The 27586-nt window shown below is 39.0% G+C and overlaps 2 protein-coding genes and 1 pseudogene across 2 annotated transcripts; 1 reads left to right on the top strand and 2 right to left on the bottom strand.

The window, feature by feature from the left end:
* The first annotated feature begins 3024 nt into the window (after positions 1-3024).
* Positions 3025-3969, top strand: LOC134372436 (vomeronasal type-1 receptor 1-like). The gene has a single exon (XM_063089940.1). It carries the CDS (start codon positions 3025-3027, stop codon positions 3967-3969), a length of 945 nt encoding a protein of 314 aa, XP_062946010.1.
* Positions 3970-9037: 5068 nt separating this feature from the next.
* Positions 9038-10322, bottom strand: LOC134372435 (zinc finger protein 551-like; annotated as a pseudogene).
* A 4453-nt stretch (positions 10323-14775) lies between these two features.
* Positions 14776-26219, bottom strand: LOC134372434 (vomeronasal type-1 receptor 1-like). The gene is made up of 7 exons (XM_063089939.1): positions 26168-26219; positions 24469-25478; positions 23975-24088; positions 19538-19646; positions 17551-17602; positions 17209-17384; positions 14776-15113 (listed from the first exon to the last, which is right to left on the bottom strand). Exons 1-7 carry the CDS (start codon positions 26217-26219, stop codon positions 14776-14778), a joined length of 1851 nt encoding a protein of 616 aa, XP_062946009.1.
* Positions 26220-27586: the final 1367 nt, after the last annotated feature.

The raw sequence follows: 27586 nt of genomic DNA, 5'->3' as shown, positions 1-27586 counted from the left end.
AGACTTACCTGTCCTTTAGCAGCCAGAGCTGTGTGCTCTCCAACAAGGTACAGATTTCAGGCCTGGAAATACCTCTTTCTTGAGTGCTGTATCTTGGCCCTATAGTCAGTAGCTATTCCTTCTATATGACATTCCTTTATTCTTCAGAGTTGTAGCTACTTCTTACTAGCCAATTCCTTGTGCTTTCAGTCCTCTGTTAATTTTTCTTTATATTAAATTTTCCCTGTTCAAATTATTGTGCAATAGTGACTCACTGACCTCTCTGCCTCTTCTATTCCCCCTCCAGTCTATATACAACACAGAGACCAAAGCTGTCCTTCTAACATATAGGCCAGATCATGCCCCTCTTTATTCCAATACTTTGTCTGCACCAGCTTACCATTTCCCTTAAAGAAACACCAAATTCCTTCAATTGGTCTGCAGTGCTTTGCATGACCTGACCCCCTTATCTCTTTGACCTCAATGATTTCTACTTACTCTTTTCATAATTATACTCCATCCTCATATTTCCTGCAAAGATCAAGGCGCAATCCTCCCCGGGGGCATTAGTCTGACTGTTTCATCTACAAGGAACATTTTCCCTTATATCCAAATCACTCCGCCTCACCCAACTCGATATTTGCTGTGTCATTCTCTCTGTGAAACCAACCCTAGCCACTATTTTTTATATTGCAATATACTCTACTGCACATGCTCATCATTACCTGAATTTTCTATTCTCTATATTTGGGTGATATAACTTTATAACTTACTATGAACTCCACTATTTGTATTTGTTATTTTCTGTTCCCATCAATTAGAATGTGAGCAATACATTTCTCATGTGAACACCCTTCCAGAATAGCCTCTCAGCCTGACTAGGTGTTCGATAAGTATTTATTCAGCAATGAAACAACGGGGCACTATTTCCTTCTACTTATACTCATACACCTTGGCAAAATTCTCTAACTTTCCTCTACTCTTTCTTACACTTCAAGTTAGTTTTTGCTCAGTGTTCTCAGAAATAAAAACATACTTTAGAAAACAAGACTTTCATTGTAGCCAAGATGTAGCATAGCCATGGACTCAACTTGATTCCCTCAAGTCTTAGAACTCAGTGACCTCTACTTCCCTTCTATTGAGACATCCAATCTTAGATTTCACTGATAATTTTATTTTCTATTTCTGTCACTCTCTTTGTATAACTATTAATTAACGGTAGTAGCTGTAAGTAATTTTCTCACTTCACAATGTTTTTCAGATATAATCTCCAGTTCACCTACAGACCTGCTCCCCCCACTTACAGGTGAAGAGATAATCACTTCCCAGAAAAAGATGAGATCATAGAATCCCAACCTTTTATTTTTGGATTTGGAATCCCCATCTCCACAAATTCACAGACATACAGATGCAAACACAATTTGGTAGCTGGCTATTTTTTCTCATTAAACATTGGAAACTTTGAAGAAATAGAATGTATTCCAGGTAACCCAGTAACTTATATGGAAAAACTAGTTCTTGCTTGGATTGAAACAAGAACTCTCATAATTAAAAGAAGCAGCAGGTTTGCTAAGGGATCTAGAGACACACTGTCCATGCTTGACTACCTGCTTCAGGGCTGCATCTCTTTCCCCCTTCCCTGCTATAACCCTGTCTGATGTCTTAAACCTCTTGCCCTGGAATAAGAGATCATACACACCCTCAAGACATTTAGGCTAAGGGATTTAATCTCAATAGAAATGAAGAGTAATGAGCTCTCACCCTCAGAGTGGACGCTTGGCCTCTGGGTGGTAATTATAGGTGTATGCGGTAGATTGCTGTCATTGTTTTAAAATCACTGAAAGCCTGTGTGGTTAAAGAGGTCTACAATTACATTTCTCTAAAATCTGTGATTGGTGTTAGAATGTAAGCTTTCATCTCCCATGTGAATAAATAAAAGACTCATTTAAGGGAAAAGTGACAAAAGATTCCAGGTTTAAGAGAACAGAGACCATCAGAGACTTCAATATTCTCAAATTCTCAATGTTACCCTGACATAGAACCAGATTTCAAACTTACTGTGATATTGTAATTATCCTAAAAATCTGTAACTCTTTCTACCCAAAAAGAACCTCACTGTCCCCTCTGATCAATATGAATTTCTAGCATGATCACTACTCACACACATAGCATTAACATGATTTATGTTAATAAAATTCTATCCAGATAATGTATTGATGGACATATCAATATCCCTGTCTCTGAGAGCACAGCGCACATAATTTAGCCCCTGAAATTGCTTCCATGAAAACACCTTTGATCAAGTAGATGAGTCTTTTTTTTTTGGCCCTTGAAAGACTCCAGTTTCTTGTGTATAAAACAATCAGTCATCACAGTTTAACTCCTCTAAGTTGTCTCTGGTTTACAGAAGCTGTATAAATTTTCACTCAACATCAACTGGCATTCGTGCTGTAGAATTAAATTTATTTTATTGTTTCTTTCCAAATTATTTCTGGAACTTTCTTTTTTTTCCCTTGGCTTAAAATTCTTCTTTGATAAAGTACATATATACATATGTACACACACACGTGAACACATGTACATACATACACACGTACATACATATATAGTTCTAGTTTTTCTTAAAATTACCTTTCAACTGTAATTGCTGAAATAAAAACTGTAATAAAAATTACAATTGTACCTATTGTAGCTAATCATCTTGAACAAATCCATGTCTATAAAGTTAATGTGAATGTTTTGTGTCTTAATACTCCACAATCCCCTCCTCCTTCAGTAATCCAAGGTCTGAGGGTTGTTGTCAATTGGTGTGTATCCTTCCAGAAACAGTTTGATTTATATATATCTACTCAGCAAAATCTCCTTTAAATAACTTCTATTTCGCCCTCTTGCTTGTTTAAGGACATATTCTGAATGTGTATTTTAAGTAGGAAAAATGTGGTTTATGATAAGCCCTGGGGGAAACATGAAGATGGTATTATATAATTTTGATTTTCCTCCCAGTTTCTTTATTATTAAGAACAATTTCCACTTGATAGTGATGTGATGGCCTCTTCCAACTTAAAAATGGGGATTATCTTCCTAATTCAGACAGGAGTGGGAATCCTGGGTAATTCCTTTCTTCTTTGTCTTTATAACCTCACTTTATTCACTGGGCACAAGGTGAGACCCACAGACTTGATTCTCAAACAACTGGTCATAGACAACAACTTGGTGCTTTTCTCCAAAGGGATCCCTCAGACCATGGCAGCTTTTGGATGGAACTATTTCCTGGATGATGTTGGATGTAAACTTGTCTTTTATTTACACAGAGTGGGCAGAGGAGTTTCCCTCAGCATCACCTGCCTGTTGGGTGGCTTCCAGGCCATTAGGCTTCATTCTAATATCTCTGGGTGGATGGAGCTCAGAATAAGATCCCCAAAGTGCATTGGCTTCTGCTGTTTTGTCTGCTGGATTCTGCATCTCCTATTAAACATCTATATTCCTATGAAAGTAACTGGGCCATTGAACAGCAAAAACCTTAGTTTGAAAAAAATATATGGCTACTGTCCTAGGCTACCACTAGATAAATTTATAGGCTCAATAAATGTTGCCATGTATTTTTTCTTTGACTTTATGTGTTTGGGCCTCGTGGTCTGGGCCAATGGCTCGATGGTATTTGTCCTGCACAGGCACAAGCAGAGAGTCCAACACATTCACAGCCACAACCTTTCCTCTAGATCTTCCCATGAGGCCAGAGCCACGTGCACCATCCTGATCCTGGTGAGCACCTTTGTCTCCTTTTACTCTCTCTCTTCTATTTTGTCTTTTTGCATAGCGCTTATTCTGAGTCCAAAACAGTGGCTGGTAAACACTGCTGTGTTCACAGCATCATGTTTTCCTGCATTCAGCTCCTTTGTGCTCATCAGCACTGATGAGCGTGTCTCTCAGTTCTACTTTGCCTGCTGGACGAGAAAAACAATTTTCCATAATCTAGTAAAATGGCAGTAAATCTTTTTATCTGTGCAGGTTACTACATTTTTAATTTTACCTTTTATTAATATATAGTAAACTATTTTATGCTAGTTACACTTCTAGAATTCTGTGATACACGGTGATTAAGAACAACATCCCATCTTCCTAGAGCTTATAGTTTAACCAGAATATGAGATTACCTATACATGCAAAGATAATCTACATATGCTGTATTCCTCAGTGAAGTTCAAGGTCGTTTGTGAGAGTATAATGTAGGAAAATGAACTAGTTTGTGACCATAAGTAAAACATCACCTGTGTTGGGTATTATACAGGGCCTTCTAATAGTTTAAATATTTTTTGTGAACATAGATGGAGGCTGCATCTTCCAGGGAAAATCACCTGGAATGTCCCATGTAGGAAATGCACATGCAGCGTCAGTGAATAATAAAAAATTCCAGTGTTCCTGGCAGAATATTGTAGATTAGATTTCTAAACTGTGTCCTAATAATAATGGTAGCCCAATGCATGCATGGGTTCAGTAACATGAGTGAATTACCACCTTCGCTTCTTAGACATCGTTTACTACATATATAATTAAATGTGTTTTATTTCAATAAACTTCCATTTCAGTTCTAATTCTAGTCAAGATGTTTTGGCTTAATGGTTATCAAACCTAATGTATTTCCAATTTTCAATCATGAGCTTTTATTAATTTAATGAAAGGCAAAATTTCAAAAGAGCTTGCACTTAATTTCTCACATTTACTTTCAAATGAGTTTTCTTTTCAATGATCTAATTAGCTGTATTTAATTAATACTGCTTATATTGTCTTTAAAGATTTAAACTTAATTTTTTAATTTTTCTGAAGATTTCAGGCAATTTTACAACGGTTTCACAGTTACTTCTTTTTTAATGTTTTATTTATTTTTTATTGAAACATAATTGATCATATACACTGTGGGATACAGCATTGAATATCAATACCTGTGTGCAATATGTGATGCTCAAATCAGGATAATTAGTATATTTAACACTACGCAATATAATCATATTTTGTGGCCCTTTTCCAATTTCTCACTACAGCCCCCTCCCAGTCCCTTTCCCACTTCTAGAGGCCTAAGTTCCGTTCTCTCCTTTTGAAAGTTCGATGAATTATTGTGATCATTGTATCTTTCTTTTATTATTTACTTATTTTTTTAGCTTTCACTAATGAGTGAGGATATGCAGTATTTCTCTTTCTGTGCCTGGCTTATTTCCCTTAACATAATTTTCTCTAAGTTCACCCATGTTGCTGTGAATGGCAGAATCTCATTCTTTTTTATGACAGATTAGTATTCCATTGTGTATATATACCACATTTTCCTTATCCAGTATCTGTTGATGGACATATAGGTTGATTCCAACTCTTGGCTATTGTAAATAGAGCTACAATGAACATGGGAGTGCAGCTATCCCTCTGACATGATGACTTCCATTCCTTTGGGTATATACCCAGAGCTAGAATTGCTGGGTTGGATGGCAGTCAAGTGGTCAGTGGGCTGCCTGCACAGTGGCCATGGCTGCTGCTATGGTGGCAGGCTGCCCTTGCGGTGGCAGTAGCTGTGTTGGACCACCCCCATGGAAGTGGTGTTTGTGGCAGTGGCAGGGGCTGCCCATGGTTCCTGCTGAGGACCCCCTGTTTTATAGCTACTCTTGATAAACCCTAGGGCTGAATTCTGTTTCTTGAGAATGTGTAACCTTGTATTTGTTTGCACTCAAAAATGATGAGATTTAAAGGCCTTCTTAAGTCCAATTAATTTTTATAAGAATGTATACACTCTGCAACTATTTCTTGAGCAATAGTCTGTGATGAGGCCTTATTCTTCCCATAACCTCCATTCACACAGGTGAGGGGTGTGTTTTTCCAATTCATACTGATTTCAATACTTTCCAAGTACCTAACCCAGGTCACAAACTGTCCTCTGTAATCGTAGGGTAATTTCTAGACCAATTAATTCCTGAATAATTGATGATGAAACATTGTGTATAACACTTTACCTTAGTCCAATCACACGTAATTCAGACAGTAATCAATGAAGCTACAGAAGATATAGCAGTTTAGTTATCTACGATGACCCTGCCTCTCTGAGTCAGTCAGACCCACTTCATAAAGCAGTGAGCACCCCCAGACATGCTCTAACACCTTCTGTCTCAATACTTTTCTCATCTTCATATCTGCCCCCCGTGTTCATATTTACCTGTTGGTTCTACAGCAGAGTTCACATTTTCTCTTTTCAATAGTAGTTCTGAAATTATTTCATTTATATGAATTCACTAACAACATATCCACACAACTCACAGTATCCTCATGTCCAACTGAAAGATTAGAAAGCATAGATTTACAGGCTATAAACTCCAGCCATCATTCCACAATAAAGCTTGACTCAAATACTGCATTGTCCAAGTTCCAGACCATGTTCTTTATGGAAATAGTTGGCTTCCTAGTAATTCTGATTATCACCCAGTTTTTAAATTAAATGAACCATTTTGGAAAAGATTTTTTTCGTTTTTGTGTTTTGTCATTTAATATTATGGATTGATCTTTCACAGTGCTTCACCTGATTTTCACTCAGGCAATCGCTCTCTGGGTCTGAGGAATTGATACTGACACTGACTTTGTGTTTATGTCTCATGACTGTCCCTCACAACAGAGACCTTATTTGAAAGAGAACTGCCACTTAAGCCTAATATCCAGCCTTCTTTTTCTTCATTTTCTATTTCCAATTTTTTTCTCCTTTCGTGCTTTCTGTGCAATAGGTCAGGTGTGTTTCATCTCCATTAAATCCATACATTATATTTCTGTTTTTCAGTGGCTTCACTTAATGTAAGAACCATATTTGTTTATTCATATCAATTTTTTCTTTATACTCTATTGTGAAATATGATATTGGCATAGGGAATTGCTTAATGTATATTTAGAGTTTAGCAAATATATCTAAAATTCATGCTTAAGTACCTGCCGCTAAGGAACTATGAAGAATGTTAGCAGTGCCCTGCCATGTCCTGAATCCTCCATGCCAGACACTGTTTACACCTCCTCCAAGAGGAACCCAACATCCTGATTTGAGGGGGTGAGGGGTGGGCAGCTGGCTGGTACAGGAATCTGAACCCTTGCTTGACCTTGGTGTTATCAGCACCATGCTCCCCAAGTGAGCTAACCGGTCAGCTCCAACATCTTGATTTTTAAAGTCAGCATCTTCTGGATTTTCTTGATAGTTTTGCCTACTTTTTATAAATCTCAAAATATAGTTTGGTTCTGTACATTATTGACATTTGTATGAATAGAATCATATGCTATGTACTCTGCTCGGTCTTACTTCTCTTGCCCAATAAATGTCAGTAAGATTCACTCATGTTGTTCCATTTGTCTCTGTGTCATACATTGTCATTGCTGCTGAGTGCACCATTTCACAATATCTCTCTCCATTCTGTGCTGATAGGCCTTTGTACTGCTTCCAGGTATTGGCAGTAACATCAGTGTTGCTGTAAACGTTTTTGTTCAACATAAGAGCTTTTTTTCTTAGGGAAACAATTTCCTCCATCCTGAGTGTATGGTGTTCATAGCTGTTACATTGTGAATGAAGGAAATATTGAGAAAATATTCAAAACAAGTATTCCATATGGTAAAGAAGTCACTCAGGTCATTGGATGAGTAAAATTCCAGCATATGTCTTTCTTTCACTGTCTTATTTGTTAATGAAAAGGTAATTTTTAGTTCAACTTTCATTAAACACACACAGAGCAAAAAGATATGAACAAACATATCACTCAGGAAGATATACAGGGGGGCAAGTAAACTTATAAGCAATTAAAACCAGTGAAATACTATACACACTTATTAAAATAACTCAAATGAAAAAGACTAATCATACCAGGTATTAGCAAGCTTCAGAAGGAAGTGAAACTCATTCAATGTTAGCAGCAGTGTAAAAAGAAATAATATTTTAGATCATAGCTTGACAATTCTTAAAAAATTAAATATTCACCTTACTCTATAACTCAGAAATTGCACTCATTAACACAAGAGAAATGAAATGTGTAGCTGTATAAAGATTTCCACATGAATGTTCATAACAGCTTTATTTGTAATAGCCAAAAAATGTAAATAACCCAAATGTCCATAATAGATGAATGGAATAATGGTATATCCACACAACTGAATACTATTCAGCAATGAAAAGACTAAACTACTTTGTTGAATCTCAAAATAATTATGCAGCATAAATAAAACCAGTAAAAACAATAAACACTTTACAATTCCAATCATCCCAAGTTCTAGAAAATGCACAGAAATCTATTATAAAGGAAAATAAATCAAGGTTTGCCCAAAGAGCCAGAGAGGGCAGGGAGGGAAAGATTATAAAAATATACAAAGCAAATATGAATGGGATTGATATGTTTATTATTATGATTATGATGATGGATTCACAGATTTATATATGTCAACATTTATCAAACCGTACACTTTTAAGTAGGTACAGGTCATTGCATGTCATTATGTCTTAATAAATCTTTAAATAATAGTTCAAAATAAAAATATGGACACCTCAGTCTTTTTGGGAAATCAGATTTGACAACCCTGTATTGTCTCCCTCTCTCTCCTAATGTCTTGGGAGGGGCAGCCTTGCCTTGGTGGTAGTAAATACAGTAAGCAATGAAGACTTTCCACCAAAAATAAGAATAAGATATGCTGGTTGGGCCTCAAAGGCTCCCGAAGGGCTCAGGCTACTCACTATTTTCTCTAGAGAATGGGAGAGAGATCACAGATGTCTATACCTCCCTGAACAGGTTGGGGTGACTGATACACAAAGTGGGGACCTGTCAGATGATAAACCTGAGATGACCTGTACCACAGAAACTGGAAGTGACATAATTTTGGCAAGGTCCTGGGCAGGTTAAGAAGTGCAGTACAGCTACTGGAAGCTTCCCATAAACCTAGAACTTATTGGGAATCTCCCCACTATAAGTACAGATGTTTGAGTTTCAATTTCAGGAAGATGTCTTCCTCACAAAGGCTTTCCTCTGTGTGAATACAATGAACAAGGAAATAGCATATTCCCTGCATGTCTATGGTTTTGCTGAGTGAATTTTCCAGTGCCCAATGAGGTGAGACCTTTGACTCAAGGCTTTTCCACATTCACTGCACTCATAAGTTTTTTCTCCAGTGTGGACTTCTTGGTGTCAAACAAGGTAACACTTTCCACTAAAGCCTTTCTCACATTCACTGCACTCATAATCCCTATTTAGGTTGTGAAGTTTCTGGTGCTGAATCAGGACAGACCATTGACTGAAGACTTTCCCACATTTGCCGCACATATAAGGCCTTTCTGTGCAATGGTAAACTTTCTGGTGTCGGATGAGGTTAGATCTTCAGCTAAAAGCTTTCTTACATTTGCTGCACTTATGAGGCCTTTCTCTGATGTGAATTTCTTGCTGCTGAACAAGTTGGGTGTTTTTGCTAAAGAATGCCCCACAATCCCTACACTCATGAGGCTTTTCTCCAGTGTGAACTATTTTGTGTTGAATGAGATCAAATTTGCAGCTAAAGGATTTCCCACATTCACTGCACTTATAAGGTCTTTCTCCATTGTGAACTCTCTGGTGTTGAATTAGGCCAGAGCTTTGACTAAAAAGTTTCCCACATACCCTGCACTCATACGGCCTTTCTCCAGTGTGAACTCTGTGATGTTTAATGAGGCTGGATGGGTCCCTAAAGAATTTCCCACATTCACCAAACTTATAAGGTCTTGCTCCAGTATGAACTCTATGATGTTTAAAGAGGCTGAAGCTTTGGCCAAAATATTTCCCATATTCACTACATTCATAAGGCTTTTCTCCAGTGTGAATTCTCTTATGTACAGTAAGGCTGGAGCTTTGGCTAAAGAATTTCCCGCATGTGCTGCACTTATAAGGTCTTGCCCTAGTGTGAATTCTCTGGTGTTGAATAAAGCTGGAGATGTGAGTGAAAAATTTTCCACACTGATTGCAATCACAAGGCCTTTCTCCAGTGTGAATTTTCTGATGTCGAAAGAGATTAAACTTTCAGGTGAAGGCTTTCTGACATTTGTGGCACTCATAAGGCCTTTTTCTAGTATGGACACTCTGGTGCTGAACAAATGCATGTTTGCGGCTGAAGGCTTTCTTGCATTTACACCAACTATAATGATTTTTCCCACTATGAATGGGTTTCCCACAAGCAGTACAACTATGTGGTTTCTGGTCATTACAAGTGGCCTGGAACTGGAGAAGGCTTGAGCTGGCAGAGAAGTTCTTGTTGACCTCCCCACAGGTAAAGGCCTTTCCTGACACAAGGAATCTGCAGCTCTTCATAAACGAGGCTCTTTTCATGTCGCTTTTCAAGGGTTGCTCTCCAACATGCTGCTTCCATTGCTGGTGAAGATTTGTACTTAAACAGATTTGTTTCTCACATGCCTTACATGTGTTTATTTTCTGCCCAGAATGTATTCTTTGATACAAAGCCTTACCCAAAATATATTTTAAAGCCAGGCCACACATCTCACAGTGATTGGCCTTCTGGGGAGATGAACCTGTATGGGGAGTCCTGACCTGTGACAGTCCTTCTACAGAAACACTCTGCTTAGAAGGTGCCTCCTTATCTTCTGCTCTACTCCAGCAACCTGAAAGCAGACAATTTCTGGTGAAGTGCATGTAGACAGTTGTGGGAAGGAGAAGCCCCATCATAAATATGTGTCTAACACACCAATGAATAAGTCCCTGGCACTGTCATCAGGAAAAGGGAGTGGGGTCACACTGAAGAAGCTGCTGCTATACAGCATTAGGACTCTAAAGGTCAGACAATGAGGGAGGCCTCACCAGGTGAAAAACACAATGACAGGATGTGGCATAGGGAGAAGCAGGGTCTATGACTCATTCCTCTGCTCGAGGCTTTCAGCAAATCCTTGCTCCTGATGATCCATGAGCACTGTACAAAAGAGTGTGTCCAAGCCCCGGAAAATCCAACTGCAAGAGAATAGCTGGTGTTCAAGAACTATTTAAGGATATGTACACACCTCATAATATAACATGTGTGGGCCAATGTTGGAAAGTACTGCAGAGGAAGCAGTGACAGGAAATGGTGAGATGTGAAATCCAAAGAGGTGAGAATTAGCTGGAAGTCACATTAGAAATGACAAGTCAGCAAATTGTCAAGAATGGCGGAGAAGAAAAATGAGGTGTGGTCACTGGCAACAGCACAAACACTCTAGTGGAACAGGATAGGTTTCTCGTATCATCTGAACACATTCCAGATGTTATACGCCCCACCACCTACCACTCCTCAGGGCCAGGTTCCCTCTGAGTCCATCTTACCATGGCTGGAGTCATTCCCATTCTGTGAACCACCCAGGACTCTCCTCCCAGCCCAGGGAGGGAAAGACAGCACTGGCCCAGAGCAACTCAGCACACAACAGACCACGGGGGGAAAAAAACTATTACAAAAAAATCCTCAGAGGAGTATCTTGCAAGAACAGTCCACATAAGTTCTGACCATGTCAATGATGAATTTTTGCCACAGGCAGGGACAAGGAAATGTCACCTACAGGAAGGGGCAAAACGTGGTGCACTGAAGTGCCATGCATTTGGATAGAGTCAGCCAGACAGTGAGAAGGCAAGCTAGGTGGGGCCCATTAGTGTAACTGCAAGACAACTGACCCGTAATCCTCCCCTGCGAGGCTTTGGGGCAGCAAGAGAAAAGAGAGGGCAGTGCACTCTGCCCAGACCTACCAACCTCAGCACCTACCCAGGGAACTGGGGAAAGAAGCAGTGCCCATGTTTGTGATGTGATAAGGACAGATCACCCCTGGGAAAAAAGGGGAAAGAAAGCCTAGTCCAGGTCACTGGAAAGGGTGTGAGTGCCTTACTCAGTGAGGTCACCAGTGGAAAGTTCTCCAGCATCACATCATAGTACAGGAGTCTCTGAGCCTCATCAAGGAGCCCCCCACTCCTCCTGAGAGAAGTATACAGCCATGTCTTCAAAGGTCACATAGCCCTGTCACAACAGAGACAGATGAAACCACAAACAGTCTCTCTTCTGAAGACCCACAGTCTTTTCCACACAAAATCATCACAGTGGTGCCACTGGTACCATTCTGTCCTCATGGTCCCATGAATTGCTGTGTTTAGCCTTTAGCAATGATAGGCAGGTGGTCAGATAAACAACATCTAAACTCTAGGCCTGGCCCTCAGGGTGCTCTCCTCCTGCTAAACAATTCCTCTACCCTTCTTAAGTCAGGTGTCCCAGAAACACCAAATTTGAGATTTTCCTTCAACCTTAAGTCCCTAATTCCAGTACCTGGGGTCCGTCAGTCACACTCCCTTCTCCATGTGCACATCACTCTTTAGACTGCAGCTTATTCATATCTCTAGAGCCCAGAGATGTGCCCTCTCCATCACCACCTCCTCCCTGCCCCACACCATAAGCACTTTTCCCCATGTTACTCAGCACATGGCATAAAGAGAATGCTCAGCAAATTCAAAGAGGATCTATCACTACCCCAGACTTCCAGTGGCTCCCACTGCCAGGGGCAGCCCTGAATCCTTCTTTGAAAGCCTCCCTTTCATCTGACTCTGTTCCTTGCTTCACCGTCAATCACTCAGAACCATATGCCCATCTCAGACATCCCTGGCTCTCTTCAACTTCTGTGCTACACTTTCTGTCCCCTCACCAGTCACAAACTTCCTCTGTCCCCCAATCCTTATTCAAAGTCCAGCCCTAGTGGTCCCCCATCCCAGGCCCAATGGCTCTCACAGATGACCATATCTGACTCTAAAATAATTGACCAATCTGGCTAAAACACCCCAAGCCCCACCATGGGTCACCACAAAATATTGGTGAGTTTACAGAGTGGTGAATAAGTACCAGTTCTGGCCTGAATATCATCTTGCTTCAATTACTCTTATTTCTCTGCATCCATCTCATGTCTACTTTTCTCTTGGAAATTTTGGCCACTGCCAGATCACCCTCTCTCCCACACCCTTGCCTGGTCACTTTTCTCCCTCACCTGTGTATTTAATACACTCCATGTCAAAGCAGATGCCCAAGCAAGAGGCTCAGTTATTGGCCTGCACCATCTTCTTTTTGGCCTGCTAACAGCATTACCACCATGACCAAAAGATTCCCTCTCTTAAATGTGACTCACAGTTGCACCCTGGTCCATACAGCAGCAATTAACTTTGGGATGACTCCATTGAAACCCTCCCAAACCAGTTATGTCTAACTGCCCACTTGATGCCTCTCCTCAGTGTCTTTGAAACATCCCAGGCTCTCAACACGGCTGAAACAAGCCTGATATTCCCACTGAAATTTGCTTGTACTACTCACTACCCCATCTCAGTTGATGGAGCTTCCATCCTTCCAGGTATAAAATAAAACCAAAAACCTTGGGGTCATCCCTGACTCCTCCCTTTCTCTCCCTCATCCACATCAGAAAGTCTGGCTGGCCCTACCTAAAAAATACAAATCCAGAATCCAACCACTTCTCCCACCTCCATGACCACCATTTACATCCATCAACACTTACCTTCTCCCTGGTCATTTTCCTCCTTCTTTACACAAGAGTCTGGTCTCCACTGTGTGGCCAGATAAAGCCTGTTAAGACCTGGGTAAGATCATTTCTCCAAGTCAAGGGTTAAGATCCCCTTACCGGTCGTCTTTTAAAAAAAAAAAAAAAAAAAAAAGACCTGGGTAAGATCATTTCACTACTCTCTTATCCAAACCTCTCATTACCTTCAGAATAGACATCCAAACTTTCAGACAGTCATACCAGTCCTGCCTCCTGCCCCCATGAGCTCTGTTCCCATGAGAAGGAAAGGAGACCTGCAGTTCCCTGAACTGTTGCCAGCCAAGGCACACCTCCAAGCATTTACACATACTGGTACTTGCTCCTGGGATAAACTCCACACTTCTTTCCATTGTTGTCAGAAATGAGAACCCCTTTATGTAATATCCAGCCTTGGCTTGGGATTTCTCCAGGGTCCCACAGGCCCAAGGGTTAGGAGAAGGGCAGGCAAAGACTCCAAAGACACCTCAATCCCAGAGACCATATGCATGGGGTCAGGATCAGCCAGGGCCTGGGAAACTCTCCACTCACCTATGTAGGTTTCATCAACCATGGAACATGTAGGATGAGGCAGGCTATAGACAAATGCAACCATGGCCAGGTTCCCTGGTCTCAAGCTTCACTGGTACTCTTGCCCAGCACTGATGCCAGGTGACCTGAGCTGTCTAACCTCTGTTCCTCAGTGCTGCCTCTTACAGTTGTGTGACCTTGCACAAGAACTCAACATCCCAATACCTCAATGTCCTCATCAACCCCCATCCAATCCAGCCTTTAGGAAATATTTGACACCCTAATTCAGATTATGTCCCTGCTCTGTTCAAAACTCTCCATGACTCCCAGAACCTCAAGACAAATATACAACTATATTTCCTTCCACCCGGGACACGAGACCGCAGGTTTCTCTTATCCTCCCGGCTCAGTCGCACATCCAAGACTTTACACACACCAGTCTCTCTGTCTGTCACACTCTCCCACACCCCACCACACTAGCTGTCAGAAATAGGGACCCCACCCACGAGCGCCTCATTGTCCCAGAGACCAGGGCACGAGCTGCAGGGACGTAAACAGACGCCCCTCACTCGGGGCTTTGGAATTTGGATAAGGGAAGGGCAGGTGAGGCCCGGAGGACGCAAAGTATTCACCTAGGGCGAGTCCCTCAATGCCGCCCCCATCGGACTCTGTGGGCGGAGCGGGGAGGTCACCCCGGTCGGCGTCTCCGAGCCTCAGACCCGCCTCTGTACACGGGAAAAGTGGCTCCTCTCGCGCCTTCTGAGTCTCACCGCCTCAGCTTTGACCCAAGACTGGGTGGTCAGACCTAAAACAAGCCAAAATAACCGCCAAGAGGAGGACGCCGAAAGCCCCGCCCCAACGTGATGCACTTGCGCGGAAACGTCCCTTTCCTGGCCCTTCATTGGCTCATCACCGCTGGCGTTCGGAGCAGAGCATTCTGGGTAATGTAGTTCCCACAGCTCCGTAGAGGTAACAGAGGCTGCTTCCCGCTCCTGCTGCCCGGGCAAAAGTCGAAGCACCAAGAGGGGCTCTGGGTAATGGCGTCGCCACCCTCCAAGGGAGGGGTGGGGGCTTCACTCCTTCTTAAAAAGCCGCACCCATATTTTGGGGTGTGTTGTTGCAAATGATCACCAAAGTGTTCATAAACCTGTTATCTCAGACTCCATGAAGCCCAGCTTGCTCCCAGAAGCTAAAAAGTATTATTTCTGTAGCTCCCGAAGGCTATAGATCCAAATGGACGCTTTATTTCACAGAATCACTTAGATACAAAATGCTACCACTTCATGGCTGAAAGTTAATAAAAGTTATTTTGCTGCTGTTCAAATGCATGTAGCCTGGAGCCTTAAAGGCAGTTTTGTTAGTTTCGTCAAGTTAGAAGACAGGAGAGAAAAGACTGCGGATAGGGACATGGCAGTGAAGATAGAGAACACGCTGAAGCACGTAAACAAGGATGGGACTTTACTTCTGGTTCTGTCTTAGTCCGTTTTGTGCTGCCCTTACAGAATATTGCAGACTGGGTAATTTATGAAGAACGTAAAGTTATTCTCACATTTCTGGAAGCTGGGAAGGTTAAGATCAAGGTGCCAGTGTCTCGTGTAGGCCTTCTAACTGTGTGCTCACATGGCAGAAGGCAGAAGGATAAGAGAGTTCTCACATGGGCAGAAGAAAGAGAACCCACTCCCCCGATTCCTTTTTATAGTGGCATTAATCTTTTCATGAAGGCAGAACCCACATGACCTAAACACCTCCCCAAAGGCCCCACCTCCCAACACTGTCACGTTGGGGATTAAGTTTATAACACATGAATTTTAGAGGGGACGCATTCAAACCATAGCAGGTTCCTTCAGAAAATATCTCTCCAGGACAAATTGTCAGTGGTTGTGTTCAACCCAGTGATCACACTGTTTTATGTATATAATATTTCTTACTTCATATTCTGAGATATATTCAATTCCTTTGATGAATCTGACAACTATCTAAAAAAGAAAGTCACATACCAAATGTCACTTTGAGACAGTACAATGTGTTAAGTGTGCACAGCCAGAGCAAGTGTACAAAGGGAATATCTGAACCCCAAGATAAAGGTTTGGGACACCAAGATCTCATCCCTTTGATGAGAAGTGATTATCATTTCTACTGATACTGTAAGGAAAATGTCGACAGAGGAAGTTGAGATTATCTCAGAAAAAGTTGTATAATAAATATTACTGAACATTATTAATAATGATTATGCAATTATTCAAAGATAGGGCCAGAAATAGCTCTGAGGAAGCAGTGGAAGGTGAAAAAAGTTAAAATCTCAGAGGTATTTGAGCAGGAGACACTGAAGTGTAAGAAATAGAATTAAGCTAAGCATGTGACCATGTTGAAACGTGGGTTTTGTCCTCAAAATTTATGGTTTTTTAAATGAATATATTAATACCAGCTTGCAGGTAGAATTTAAAAGGATATTTAGATAAGCCAGTGTAGTAAAATGGACAGGGAATCTGTGGTGTCATTGAAAACAAATATTCAGTGAGTTTCTAATGGGTTCTGTCACTAGTGTAGGTATATGGGACAATTCAGAAAATAAGAGAGACAAAGACTCCTCACCCGTATTAGGCATAAACTCTGTTCAGAAAAGTACACAGGTAACACTTATGGTGCTGGCTGGAGTGATTGTATACCAGAGGAGAGGGTCTGGGGAGGTCCAATGGCTGGCTTCAACCCACCCTGTCCTTTTCCGGGTTCTTGACCCCGTCACAGGAAAGAATTCAAGAGCAGAGTCACAGTAGAAAGTGAAAACAGGTTTAATGTAACAAGTGAGATATTCACAAGCAAAGTGTGGCCTAGCTCCAAAGCAGGGCCAGCACTAAGTTTAATATAAAAATAAGAAATATACACTTAAAGTTTAGTACAAAGTCTAGGCTGCCTCAAGAGAGTGAGCAGCTGCCCATTAGATATAAGTTTAACACAAAAGTAAAGCAAACACACGTCATAGGCAAAGTGTGGGTTGGCCCTAAGGAAAGTGAACAAAGCCCCACCTTCTACAAGGATTCAACTTTTATAGTAATAATTTAATAGCTCTGAATACTTCTGTTCATTTGATTTTTGCCATCCCTATAATATTTTATTGGCACATTCTAGCCTAACCATATACATCTCACTGCAGTCTCTGAGATTATCCCCAGATATCTCCATATTCTTATGCATGTGGCCTCTACCAGGAATTTTTATGCCGTCTAGTTTGCCAGACTCACTACCAATGTCCAGCTCCAGAAATTCCTTCCTCAGCAGCAGAGTTGGCTGATGCTCCAGAGTCAGCCCACTCTCTGTCCTACACCTGTAGCAAAAACAAAAATCATTTCCTGACAAGGCTAGAAGGCAAGTTACTCAGAAGTTTCTAAAATTGTGTTCTACATTTGGGACTGCACTTTATAAACCTTGACCACTCATTGAGGGTCCAAGCCCAGTACCTAACACACAAGGTATAGCCATGTGCCAATTACGTGAGGGTGGATTCTTGATGCATTTGGGAAAACTGTCTAATCCGAGATGGAGCTGGACGGCAAAAACATAAAATTTTAAAAACAAAGTTACACAGTATCTCATTATATTTACTGTATATTTATCTGTGGTTTATACATGAAGAGAGTAAGATTTTTCACTCCCCAAACCAGTTTACTCTTTCTTCAGCTTCCTGTACCACTCACTGAGATGGAAGACATTAGAAACATAAGAGTATTATCTTTTAATTCTATTTTTCCAGAACTTTTAGAAATGCCCTCATATATAGAATTTTATGTATTTCAGTAAAAATGTACAGAAGTGTAACTGTCATTCAAAGTCATACACAAAACATTTTGAGTTTCATAGCCTCTCCCCCTTTCCCCTCAACTTTCCTGTCTGGAGTTGACTCTCCCTGAATCTGAAATTATTTCCCTTGAATTTTTTTTTTTATCATTTTACCACCTCAGGTAACCCAGGTCAAACAGTAAAGTTTGACACTTTGTATACTCTCTACAAAAAGAATCACACATAAAAAGTATACATTTTTCTGTGACCAACTTCTTTCCTTTGTGTTGGGTAGACTTATCTGTCTGTTAGTGCAGTGGCGGTCAGCTCATTTTTACTGCTCTTTGTATTCTATGGGGCAAATATCTCAGAATTAGTCTCTTCTATTTTGTGTTCTCAAGAGAAGCTGTGTATCTTGTCCTCTGCTCAGCTTGAGAAGTAGGAAAAGCTCTGCACATCCTCCCATCCTGTCACTGAGATTTCGACAACAGAAAAAGTGATGAAGAATATATGATTTGATATGTGTGTGTGTGCGTGTACATATACATATATCGTGGCTGGCCAGTACGGACATTGAACTCTAGACCTTGGTGTTATTAGCACCACACTGTAACCAACTGAGCTAACCAGCCAGCCCTAGAATACAGTTATATTTAAAGACATAAATGTAATATTATCTGAATGTGACAAGATAATCATTACAAAATAAAATATATATATATTTTTTACTCTTTAGAGTATATAACATTGTAGCAGAGAGAGAGATTTATTTTAAGGTATTGGCTTACGTGATTATGCAGGCTGAGAATATTCATGATCTGTCATCTGCTGGGGAGAATGTTAGTAATTACATAAGTGTCAGATGGAATGAATTCTTCAAACTTACTGGTTACTGTGTAAAAATAAAAGTGACAGCTGGAATTAAGCAAGATTATAATTAAAATTAAGGTTCATATATTGAGTATAAATAAGCACTGTTGTAATTTCAAGATGTAGAATATAATGAGAGATTATGTAGATAAATAAAAATAATTTGCATAAAATACTTGCAATTTTTACATAATAAGAAAGTAGAGAAAACAAAAGTAGAATATGCTCAATTTATGAAAAGAACATAGTTAAATCTTTTAAAAAATCAGCTTTCTATTTTAAAATTTGTCATTTAGGTGAAAATAGACAAAAAATATATATATTTTTTGTAAATATTAGAAACTTAACACTGGACATCGAAATTGATAATTCATTTTTTAAGACTAATATTCAATCTATAAAATTTAAACTATAATAATAAAGTATTACTAGATAAATATATGAAGTTTAAATTAAGTATTTTATAAATAATTTAAAATAAAGATAAATGATATTATCACCCACAATTTGAACCCGTTCACTGATTTGCTATTTTTTTTAACAACTATTCAGATTTCCTAGCCAGTCCTAAGTGCTCACCCAGAAACTTCTATTGCTTTCCTCTCTAGATTTATATTCTGCTACTCTCCCCATTTCTGTACACTCCAAACATAAGGGATTTCACCCAATCCCCTGAAGCCACACATGCCTTCCTTAACATACAGTATTTACAGGTGGCCTTTCTTCTGTTCAAAAGAGCTAGACCCAATATGCTTAAAAACATATTTTTCAGAGGGCTTCAGCCCCCTCCACCCCAAAACAGGCAAGAGAGCATGCCAAAAACACCACTACCGTGCAGGTGGCCCATCAGAGCCATTGCCACAGCCATGGCTGCCAAAAACGTGGCTTGATGCCACAGTAGCAGCACAGCCACTGTGTACGTGGCCCGCTGAATACTCAACTGCAATGACAAAAGGAGAGTCACCAGCAGAGACCAGAAAAAGAATAGGATGTCTCTTTCCTCAAAGCCCACTCCATAGTAATAGAAGAAGCAACTGCTCTACCAGATGACCAGACATCAATGTAGAGACACTAGAAATGAAAAAACCCAATAAAATATGACAACACCAAAAGAATATAGTAATTCTCAAATACTAACCCTATAGAGCAGGAAATCCTTGAAATGACTGAGAATGAATTCCAAGCAACAATCTTAAGGTAACTCACCAAGATATGAGAAGACCCAGTTAGACAACATAATGAATGAAAAGAAAAAATCCAGGACATGAAGGAGGAAATTGACAAAGAGATTAATATTTTTAAAAGAATGTGACAGAACTCATGGGACTGAAAGATTCACTCAGTGAAATAAAAAACACGATGAATAGCTTAAGCAGCAGGCTAGAACAAGCAGAAGAAACAATTTCTGATCTTGAAGATAGTCTTTTTTAAAAATAATCCAGGAAGACAGAAAAAGGAAAAAAAATTTTTTTTAAATGAACAAAATCTGAGAGAGCTAGCAGACAACCTGAAGTGTACAAACATTCACATCATGGGTGTTCCAGAAGGGGAAGAGAAAGGAAAAGGCATGGAAAACCTATTCAATGAAATAATAATGGAAAACTTCCCAGGAATAGGGAGAGATGTGAACCTTCAGATCCAGGAGGCTCAAAGATCCTCAAACATTTTCAACCCAAAAAGATCCTCTCCAAGACATATTATAGTCAAACTGGCAAAGCTCAAAGATAAAGAGAGAACCTTAAAAGAAGCAAGAGAAAAAGGTCAAGTCACCTATAAGAGAGCCCCTCTCAGACTAATAGCAGACTTCTCAACAGAAACTCTACAGGCCAGAAAAAAGTGGGATGATATATTCAAAATACTAAAAGAAAAAAACTGCCAGCCAAGAATACTATACCCAGCAAGGCTATCTTTCAGAAATAAGGAAAAAAATAGTGTATTTTCCAGACAAACAAAAACTGTGGGAGTTCACCACCACACAACCAGGCCTAAAAGTAATCTTCAAGGAAGTTCTGCATCTGGAATCTGAAAAATGATAATCACTACCACGAATACACAAGAAAGAACAAAACCCACTGGCAGAATAAAAATGCAAATGAGAAAGAGAAAGAAACTAAATCTTACCACCACATAAAGCCACAGTGACAATGTAATAATGCTCCTTTATTTCAGACTTTAGTAATATCAGTCTTCTCTTTTTTTCTTGGTCAGTCTAGAAAAACATTGGCAAATTTTGTTGATCTTTCTAAAGAATCAACTCTTGGTTTTGTTGATTTGTTTTTTAATAGCCTATTTCATACATTTCTGTTATAATTTTTGTTATTTCCTACTTATATTTGTTTTGATTTAGTTTGCTCTACTTTTTCTATTTTCTTAAGACATAAGTTTACTGATTTGAGAGTTTTCTTATTTTTAATATAGGTGTTTACAAGTACAAATTTTCCTCTAAGCATTGCATGAGCCCTGCATCATATAATTTTGATATGTTGTGCTTTGATGTTTATCTTAAAGTACACTCTAATTTCCCTGTGATTTTTCTTTTTACCCATTGTTTATTTAGGAGAGTGTTGTTTAATTTCCGCATATATGTAAGTTTTCTAAATTTCCTTCTGTTATTGTGGACAGAGAACATATTTTCTATTATCTTAGTCTTAAAAAAAAAAGAAAAAGGAAAAATTTAAACAAATTTTTTAAAGTTCATGGAAAGATATCCATTATGTTTTCATTTTATTTTTCCATGAACTTTTTGAAGTGCCCTTGTGTTTATATTCTGTTTTATTGATTTTTTAATGCAATTTATGTTGCTAAACTTAGATATTTAATTTCTGTTCTTGGTTGCTTTGTAGTAAGTGGACTTACTGATTTGCTGAGAAAATAATTTGCCTTTGAAAAGTTTATTCATCTTCCTTTGTTGAAATTAATTTGATATTTGCATGCTGTTGGAAGACTTTAGAGAATATTTCAAATAATTGTAGAGATTATAAAATGATATACGTAAGTTTTAATAAGTTTTACAGCTCCAGGTTTTGTGAAAAGTTGAATCCCTACATTCTACAGAGTATTTTGTTATTCATCTGTTATTCAGTTTATGTATTTGTTATTTGAACAAATAAGTGTGCATATGCTTAAAATTTTTTAAAGTATTTTTAAAACTGCAAAAATATATATACATATATATTTTTTTTCAAAAACCACTGCTGTGCACCTTCATAAGACCCAAAGTGAGAGATGCCCCTAAATGCCTTAAACTTAGAAATTTTCTTTTAGCACACTATTTCAGATTTCCATAGATTTCTGCATTGAACCTAAGACAGATTGGATAATATTTTTTTCCCAAAGGAAAATGATTTAATATAAAGATTCAAGATTCACACCATGATAAATGATAAAATTTATGAAATATTCTTCTCTTGATGAGCTCAGCTTTTCCATTTTTCTTTATTAACGTACTTTGCCATCTTTTCCCGTGTGACTTTCTATTATTTTTCTCTCACCATTTCCTACCTACGGTTACACTGACAGATCCCCTCCCCCCAGTATGGAAATTTTACTCCCATACAAGCTAGGATGGTTATCACTACATTTTTTTAATACACCCTTTAACTTTACCAACATCTAGGTAGTATCTATAACCTTCCTTTCCCCTCATCCCAGGTATGCTGTTAGCTGTCCATCCTTCTGGGTAGAGGTGTGTTGTTTTATTTTCCAGGTTTACTTGTTGATTTTTGGATGTATGTTGGTGGGAGAAAAGCATATTGTGTGTATGTGTTTGTAGTCACCCTATATTGCTAGAGTATATTCTCCAGTAATTCCTTCAAAGAGATTATACAAGAAATAAACTTTCTTAATTCTTCGTTTCATACTCAAAAAAATCTTTGTTTCATCCTCAAAATCAATTGCCAATTTGGCTGGATATAAAATTCTAGCTTTAAAGCCTTTTTCTTGGAGAAATTTTATAATATTGCTCCATTTATTTCTAGCATCTGGGGTGCCCAATGATAAGTCTGTTGCCAATATGATTCTGTTCCTTTGCAGGTTATTTCTTTTCTCCCCCTGAAAGCCTTTATAATTTTCTCTTTATCACTGGAATTCCAAAATTTCACCAAGATGTGTATAGGAGTGAGTCTCTTTTCATCAATGTTACTGGGTATTTGGTAAGCACTGACAATCTCAAAACTTGAGCCTTGCTTTAGGTCTGGAAAGTTTTCTTCAAGTATTTCTTTAGTTAGGTCCTCTATTTTATTCTCTTTATCATCTTTTTCTGGAATCCCTATCAAATGGAGCTTCTGGATCTATCCTCCATCTCCCTTAACCTTTCTTTCTTTATTATCTGTTTGACCATTTACATTGTATCCTTTGAGAATTCAATGATCTTCTAGATTGTTCATTCTTTATTCAAGTATGTCCATTCTGCTGTTCAGATCATTCATTAAAATTTTAATTTCCAAGACTTCTGGATGACAATTTTTTATATTTTCAACCTCCTCTCATATCTTTTTGAAGATATTAATCACACTTCCTCTAGTTTTCTTCTGCTTCCTGTATTGTCTGCATCTTTGGATGTTAGTCTTTCTGTTTGCTGTTTTGTGTGTCTCTCTGTTTTCCTGAAAAGTTTGGTGACTCCTGATGGAGTACTCAAATTTACATGTAAATGCTTTTTATGCTCATCATAATTTATCTCCAGTGACTTTGAGGGAGAGGCCAAACATAAGGTCAAACAGGGTGATCCAGTTCATTGACTTCTGGGCATAGCTGCTTCCCCTTCCTTCTGAGTTTGTGCACCACCTGGAGTTTTGCCAACTTTTTCTTCTCAGAGTTCCAAACCAAATAACCAAAGGCAATTTCTTTAAGTCCATATGAGGCCTCTTTTTTCTCAGTCCAGAAGGTAGTCTTTACCTTTCTTATTTCAGAGTCCTTTCCTTTTTCCTCCTGCTCAGAATCCTCTACCAATTCAAGATAATAATGTCTGAGCCATCACTGGTTATTTCTTCAACTCCTTGCTTTGTACGGTCCTGAAGGGTTGAGTCCTCTTCCCCACATAACACTGAAGTCACTTCTCTGTCCTCCTCCAGCCCTGAGGCCTCTTCTCCCTTGTCTTCCAATCCTGAAGCCTCTGTTCCCTCCTTTTCCAATCCTGAGGACTCTTCTCCCTCCTTCTCCAGCCCTGACACCTCTTCTCCCCATTCCTCCAATTTTGAGGTCTCTTCTCCATCATTCTTGCCTCCTCTGATGCCTCTTCTTCCTCGTCTTCCAGCTCTGAGGCCACTTCACCACCTCCTCTAGCTCTAAGGCTTCTTCCTCCTCCAACTTGGGGATTTCATTTTCCTTCCACCTTTTCTCCTGAGTCTCTAAGACCTTCACCTCCTCTGGCTTAGCAACCTTTACCTCTTTCATAAACATAAAGCTCAAGCCATCACTGGTTGTTCCTTCAGCTCCATGCTGTTTTTATTAGAGTTTTACCCTACTCTGTGCCTTCACTGGGAAAGAAGACAAGTCCTCTACAGAGCAGGACTTGCTGTATTGTATAGCTATGACTCAGTGCCTGGAGCAGGAGGGATCCAGAGAGAATTGAGACCTGAATGATCCTTTTATTATTAAGGACATGATGTTCATTTTTAGCAATATTATGAGATCCATGTGGTCAGAGACATTACTGGCATTATTGGCAACAGCATCACAAATTCCTAGCATGTAATAGACAACCAAAAGTTTAAAAAGTTGAAATGAATTGACTGCATGCCAGGTGGAAAATGAACTCATAGCACCTTAACTACATTAGGAAAACAATTTATCCTTGCCCTGCAAGCAAAGCAGAACTGACAAACTCTGCTGTCATTGACAATGAGCAAAAAGGGGCTGAATGTTGGGAAACATGATGCCACCAGCACAGAGCTATTCACCATCCACTGGCCTGGATTTGCAACCAGAGTCATCCAAACAGTCAAAATGGTATAGATTGAATTAAAGGTAAAAAATGAGCTCGTCAGGATTAGGATGGTGTATGTGGCTCTGGCCTCATAAGAACGTCTGGGCTTGGAAAGGCTGTTGCTGTGAATGTACTGGACTCGCTGCTTGTGCTTGTGCAAGAAAATGACCATGGAGCCACTGGCCCAGATCATGAAGCCCAAAATCACAAAGCCAGGGGAAAAATATATTACTGTATATAGTGAACTAAATTTCTCTGGCATTATCCAGGAACAGTATCCTTGACTTTTCTTCACAGTAAAGTTTTCACTATTCAGTGGTCTATTCACTAAGATAGGTACGCATGAATTTATCAAGAGTTGCAGGACCCAGCAGAGGGAACAGCAGAAGCCAATGAACTTTGGGGATCTAATCTTGTGCTCCATCCGCCTGCATATACTGGGGTTAAGCATAAAGGCCTGGAAGCCATTTAGGAGGCAAATATTACTAAAGGAAACACCTGTGCCCACTCTATAATAATAAAAAACAACTTTACATCCAGCACTATTTAGGAAATTTTTCAATCCAAAAGCTGCCATTGTTTGAGGGATCCCTTTAGAGAAAAGGACCAAGGAGTTGGCTAAGACGAGTTGGTTAAGAATGACATCTGTGGGTCTCCACTTGTATCCAGTGAGCAGAGAGAAGCTGTAAAGACAAAGGAGGGAAGAGTTTCCAAGGATCCCGACTCCAGTCTGAATGAGGAAGATGATCCCCAATTCCAATTTTGCAGCATCCATTTCATCAGTACCTAAGGGGTGTTGGCTTTGATTGAAGTCCGAAGAGTCAATAGAAAAAAAGCCAAAATAAATGTCTTACCATCACTATAGAGCGTACTTTTATGTGCTAATTCATCCTAACTGATCCTAATTCATATTTTTTCACGTTAAGCAGGCATGAACATTTAATGCTTATTTGTGCAAAGGCAATTCACTGAAGAACTGCATTGGAAATAGCCTCAGTGTCTAGCTAGAAAAGTCTGGGTAAATAAATGAGAGCACAACTGCACAAAAGATCTGTCCAGCTGTAGAGATGACTCTGTGTATGGACCCAATCGGTATTGTTTCAGAAGTTTTCACAATATGATTGAGAAATTAGGAAACATTTTGAGCATGAAGCAAATTCTGTGCTTGCTTATGGGTGTTTCATCTGCAAGAAAAAACAGATGAATGTAGTAAACTGCACCCAGCTGAGATATGTTTGAATATAAAATCACACACAAGCAAAAACTCAAATATCTACCAGCTACCCAGTTCACCATGTGGTATGAACCAAACTCATTCACATCTGGTAATACAACCTTCCATCTGACTTTAGGTCACCTCGTTTCACCATTTTACATTAAAAAGAAAATTTTTTTTAATTTAATTTAATTTTATATATATTTTTACATTCTATGACGTTGTTGTAGAGCAGTTGGGAGGGAGGAGAAGAGGGCAAAGGGGAAGGAAATGTGATGGAAGAAGGAGGAAGAAGGAGGGGCAGGATTGAGGCCTGTGGCACCCTCCACTTCCCACAGAGAAGACTGTGGGGCTTCCAGTGGTGGCTTGGTCATTGCCAGGCTGGGTGCAGATGTCAGGGGTCACCATTTCACATTAATTCACAAGCTGCAACCTTTCCAACATCTATTTCCACAAGCAAACTTCAGGCTTTTTAAGATAAAGTGCCATATTTCTTACACTACTTAGGTGTTGCTCAAACTTTTAACATGCGTAGAACTGTGCTACCATATTTAGTAGGCTTCTAGCTACTTTTACTGTCTCACTAATGACATTTTTGAATGTCCTAATAAGCCATGTGATTTTTTATTGGATTTTGCACAGCTTGATGGTTTTCAGGAACACATATCTTGCATTATAGCGGAACTTACTCTATAGAATTTTTCCATGGTATATTCTTAGTTGAAAAACTATGATCCAAAATAGCATACAAAATCTGCTATGGTTTTGAGGCAAGTAGAAGAGTATAAGAATATGGACAGAGAATTCGACAGGTTAAAAGGACAGGAATAAAAATTTATGGAATTTCCTTGAGTTATAATTTTGACTTTGTATAAGTATTTTATTTAATGTTTAAATACTGTTATGTCAAAATGAAATTTTAAAATTCATAAAATCAAAAGTAAAATGAGATAAGAAGTGAGAATGATTGTGTCGAGCTGATGGCCATTCCAAAGAAAAATCCTTCATGTGGCTTTAAAACCAAGAGGGATAAACATACACACACACCTGAGTGTATCTAGAAGAAACTAAGAACAATAGTTACCAATGGTAATATTCTTGTTTTGATATTATAATATAGCCTTGCAAAATGTTACCACGGGGGGAATTGAGTATAATTTACATGGAATCTGTCTATATTATTTCTTACAAACCTACGTGAATTGCCATTTTTTACAATAAACATTTCAATTTTTAAAAATCTAAGGGGTATATATACAAGGCAAAAGTTTCTGCAAAAATACCCTGATGTCCCTTCCAAATCATGTATTGGCCAAATCCACTGGGATTTATACATTAAAAAAAACAAGCCTATTAAATAAAATTTGGTAAAAATAACCCTAAAATCAGATAATTTTAAAGAAAATTGAAGCAAATTTTAAAACTCTATAGAAATATGAACATCAGAAATAAATATTAGCTCAAACTATAGCCTAAGATAGTATATGTAAACACATTTTTACAAAATATTTTATTTAAAGTAATTCTAATCTAAATGGTAACATTCCTAACATTTCCCAATTGATTATAAAATATCAAAATTACAAAAATAAGTAAGAAGTAAAATGAAATGAAGACAATGGGTACTAACTGCTTTATACTGAAAATGAAAAAATAGACAAGTTTATGGCACAGAACAAGAAGCAGCTACAACAAATCATATACACATATATGTACAAATTATTTTCCTGATGAATACAAA

The sequence above is a fragment of the Cynocephalus volans genome, chromosome 3, assembly GCF_027409185.1.
Source record: "Cynocephalus volans isolate mCynVol1 chromosome 3, mCynVol1.pri, whole genome shotgun sequence".
Taxonomy (NCBI): Eukaryota; Metazoa; Chordata; class Mammalia; order Dermoptera; family Cynocephalidae; genus Cynocephalus; species Cynocephalus volans.
This window is presented reverse-complemented; position numbering and strand designations above follow the sequence as displayed.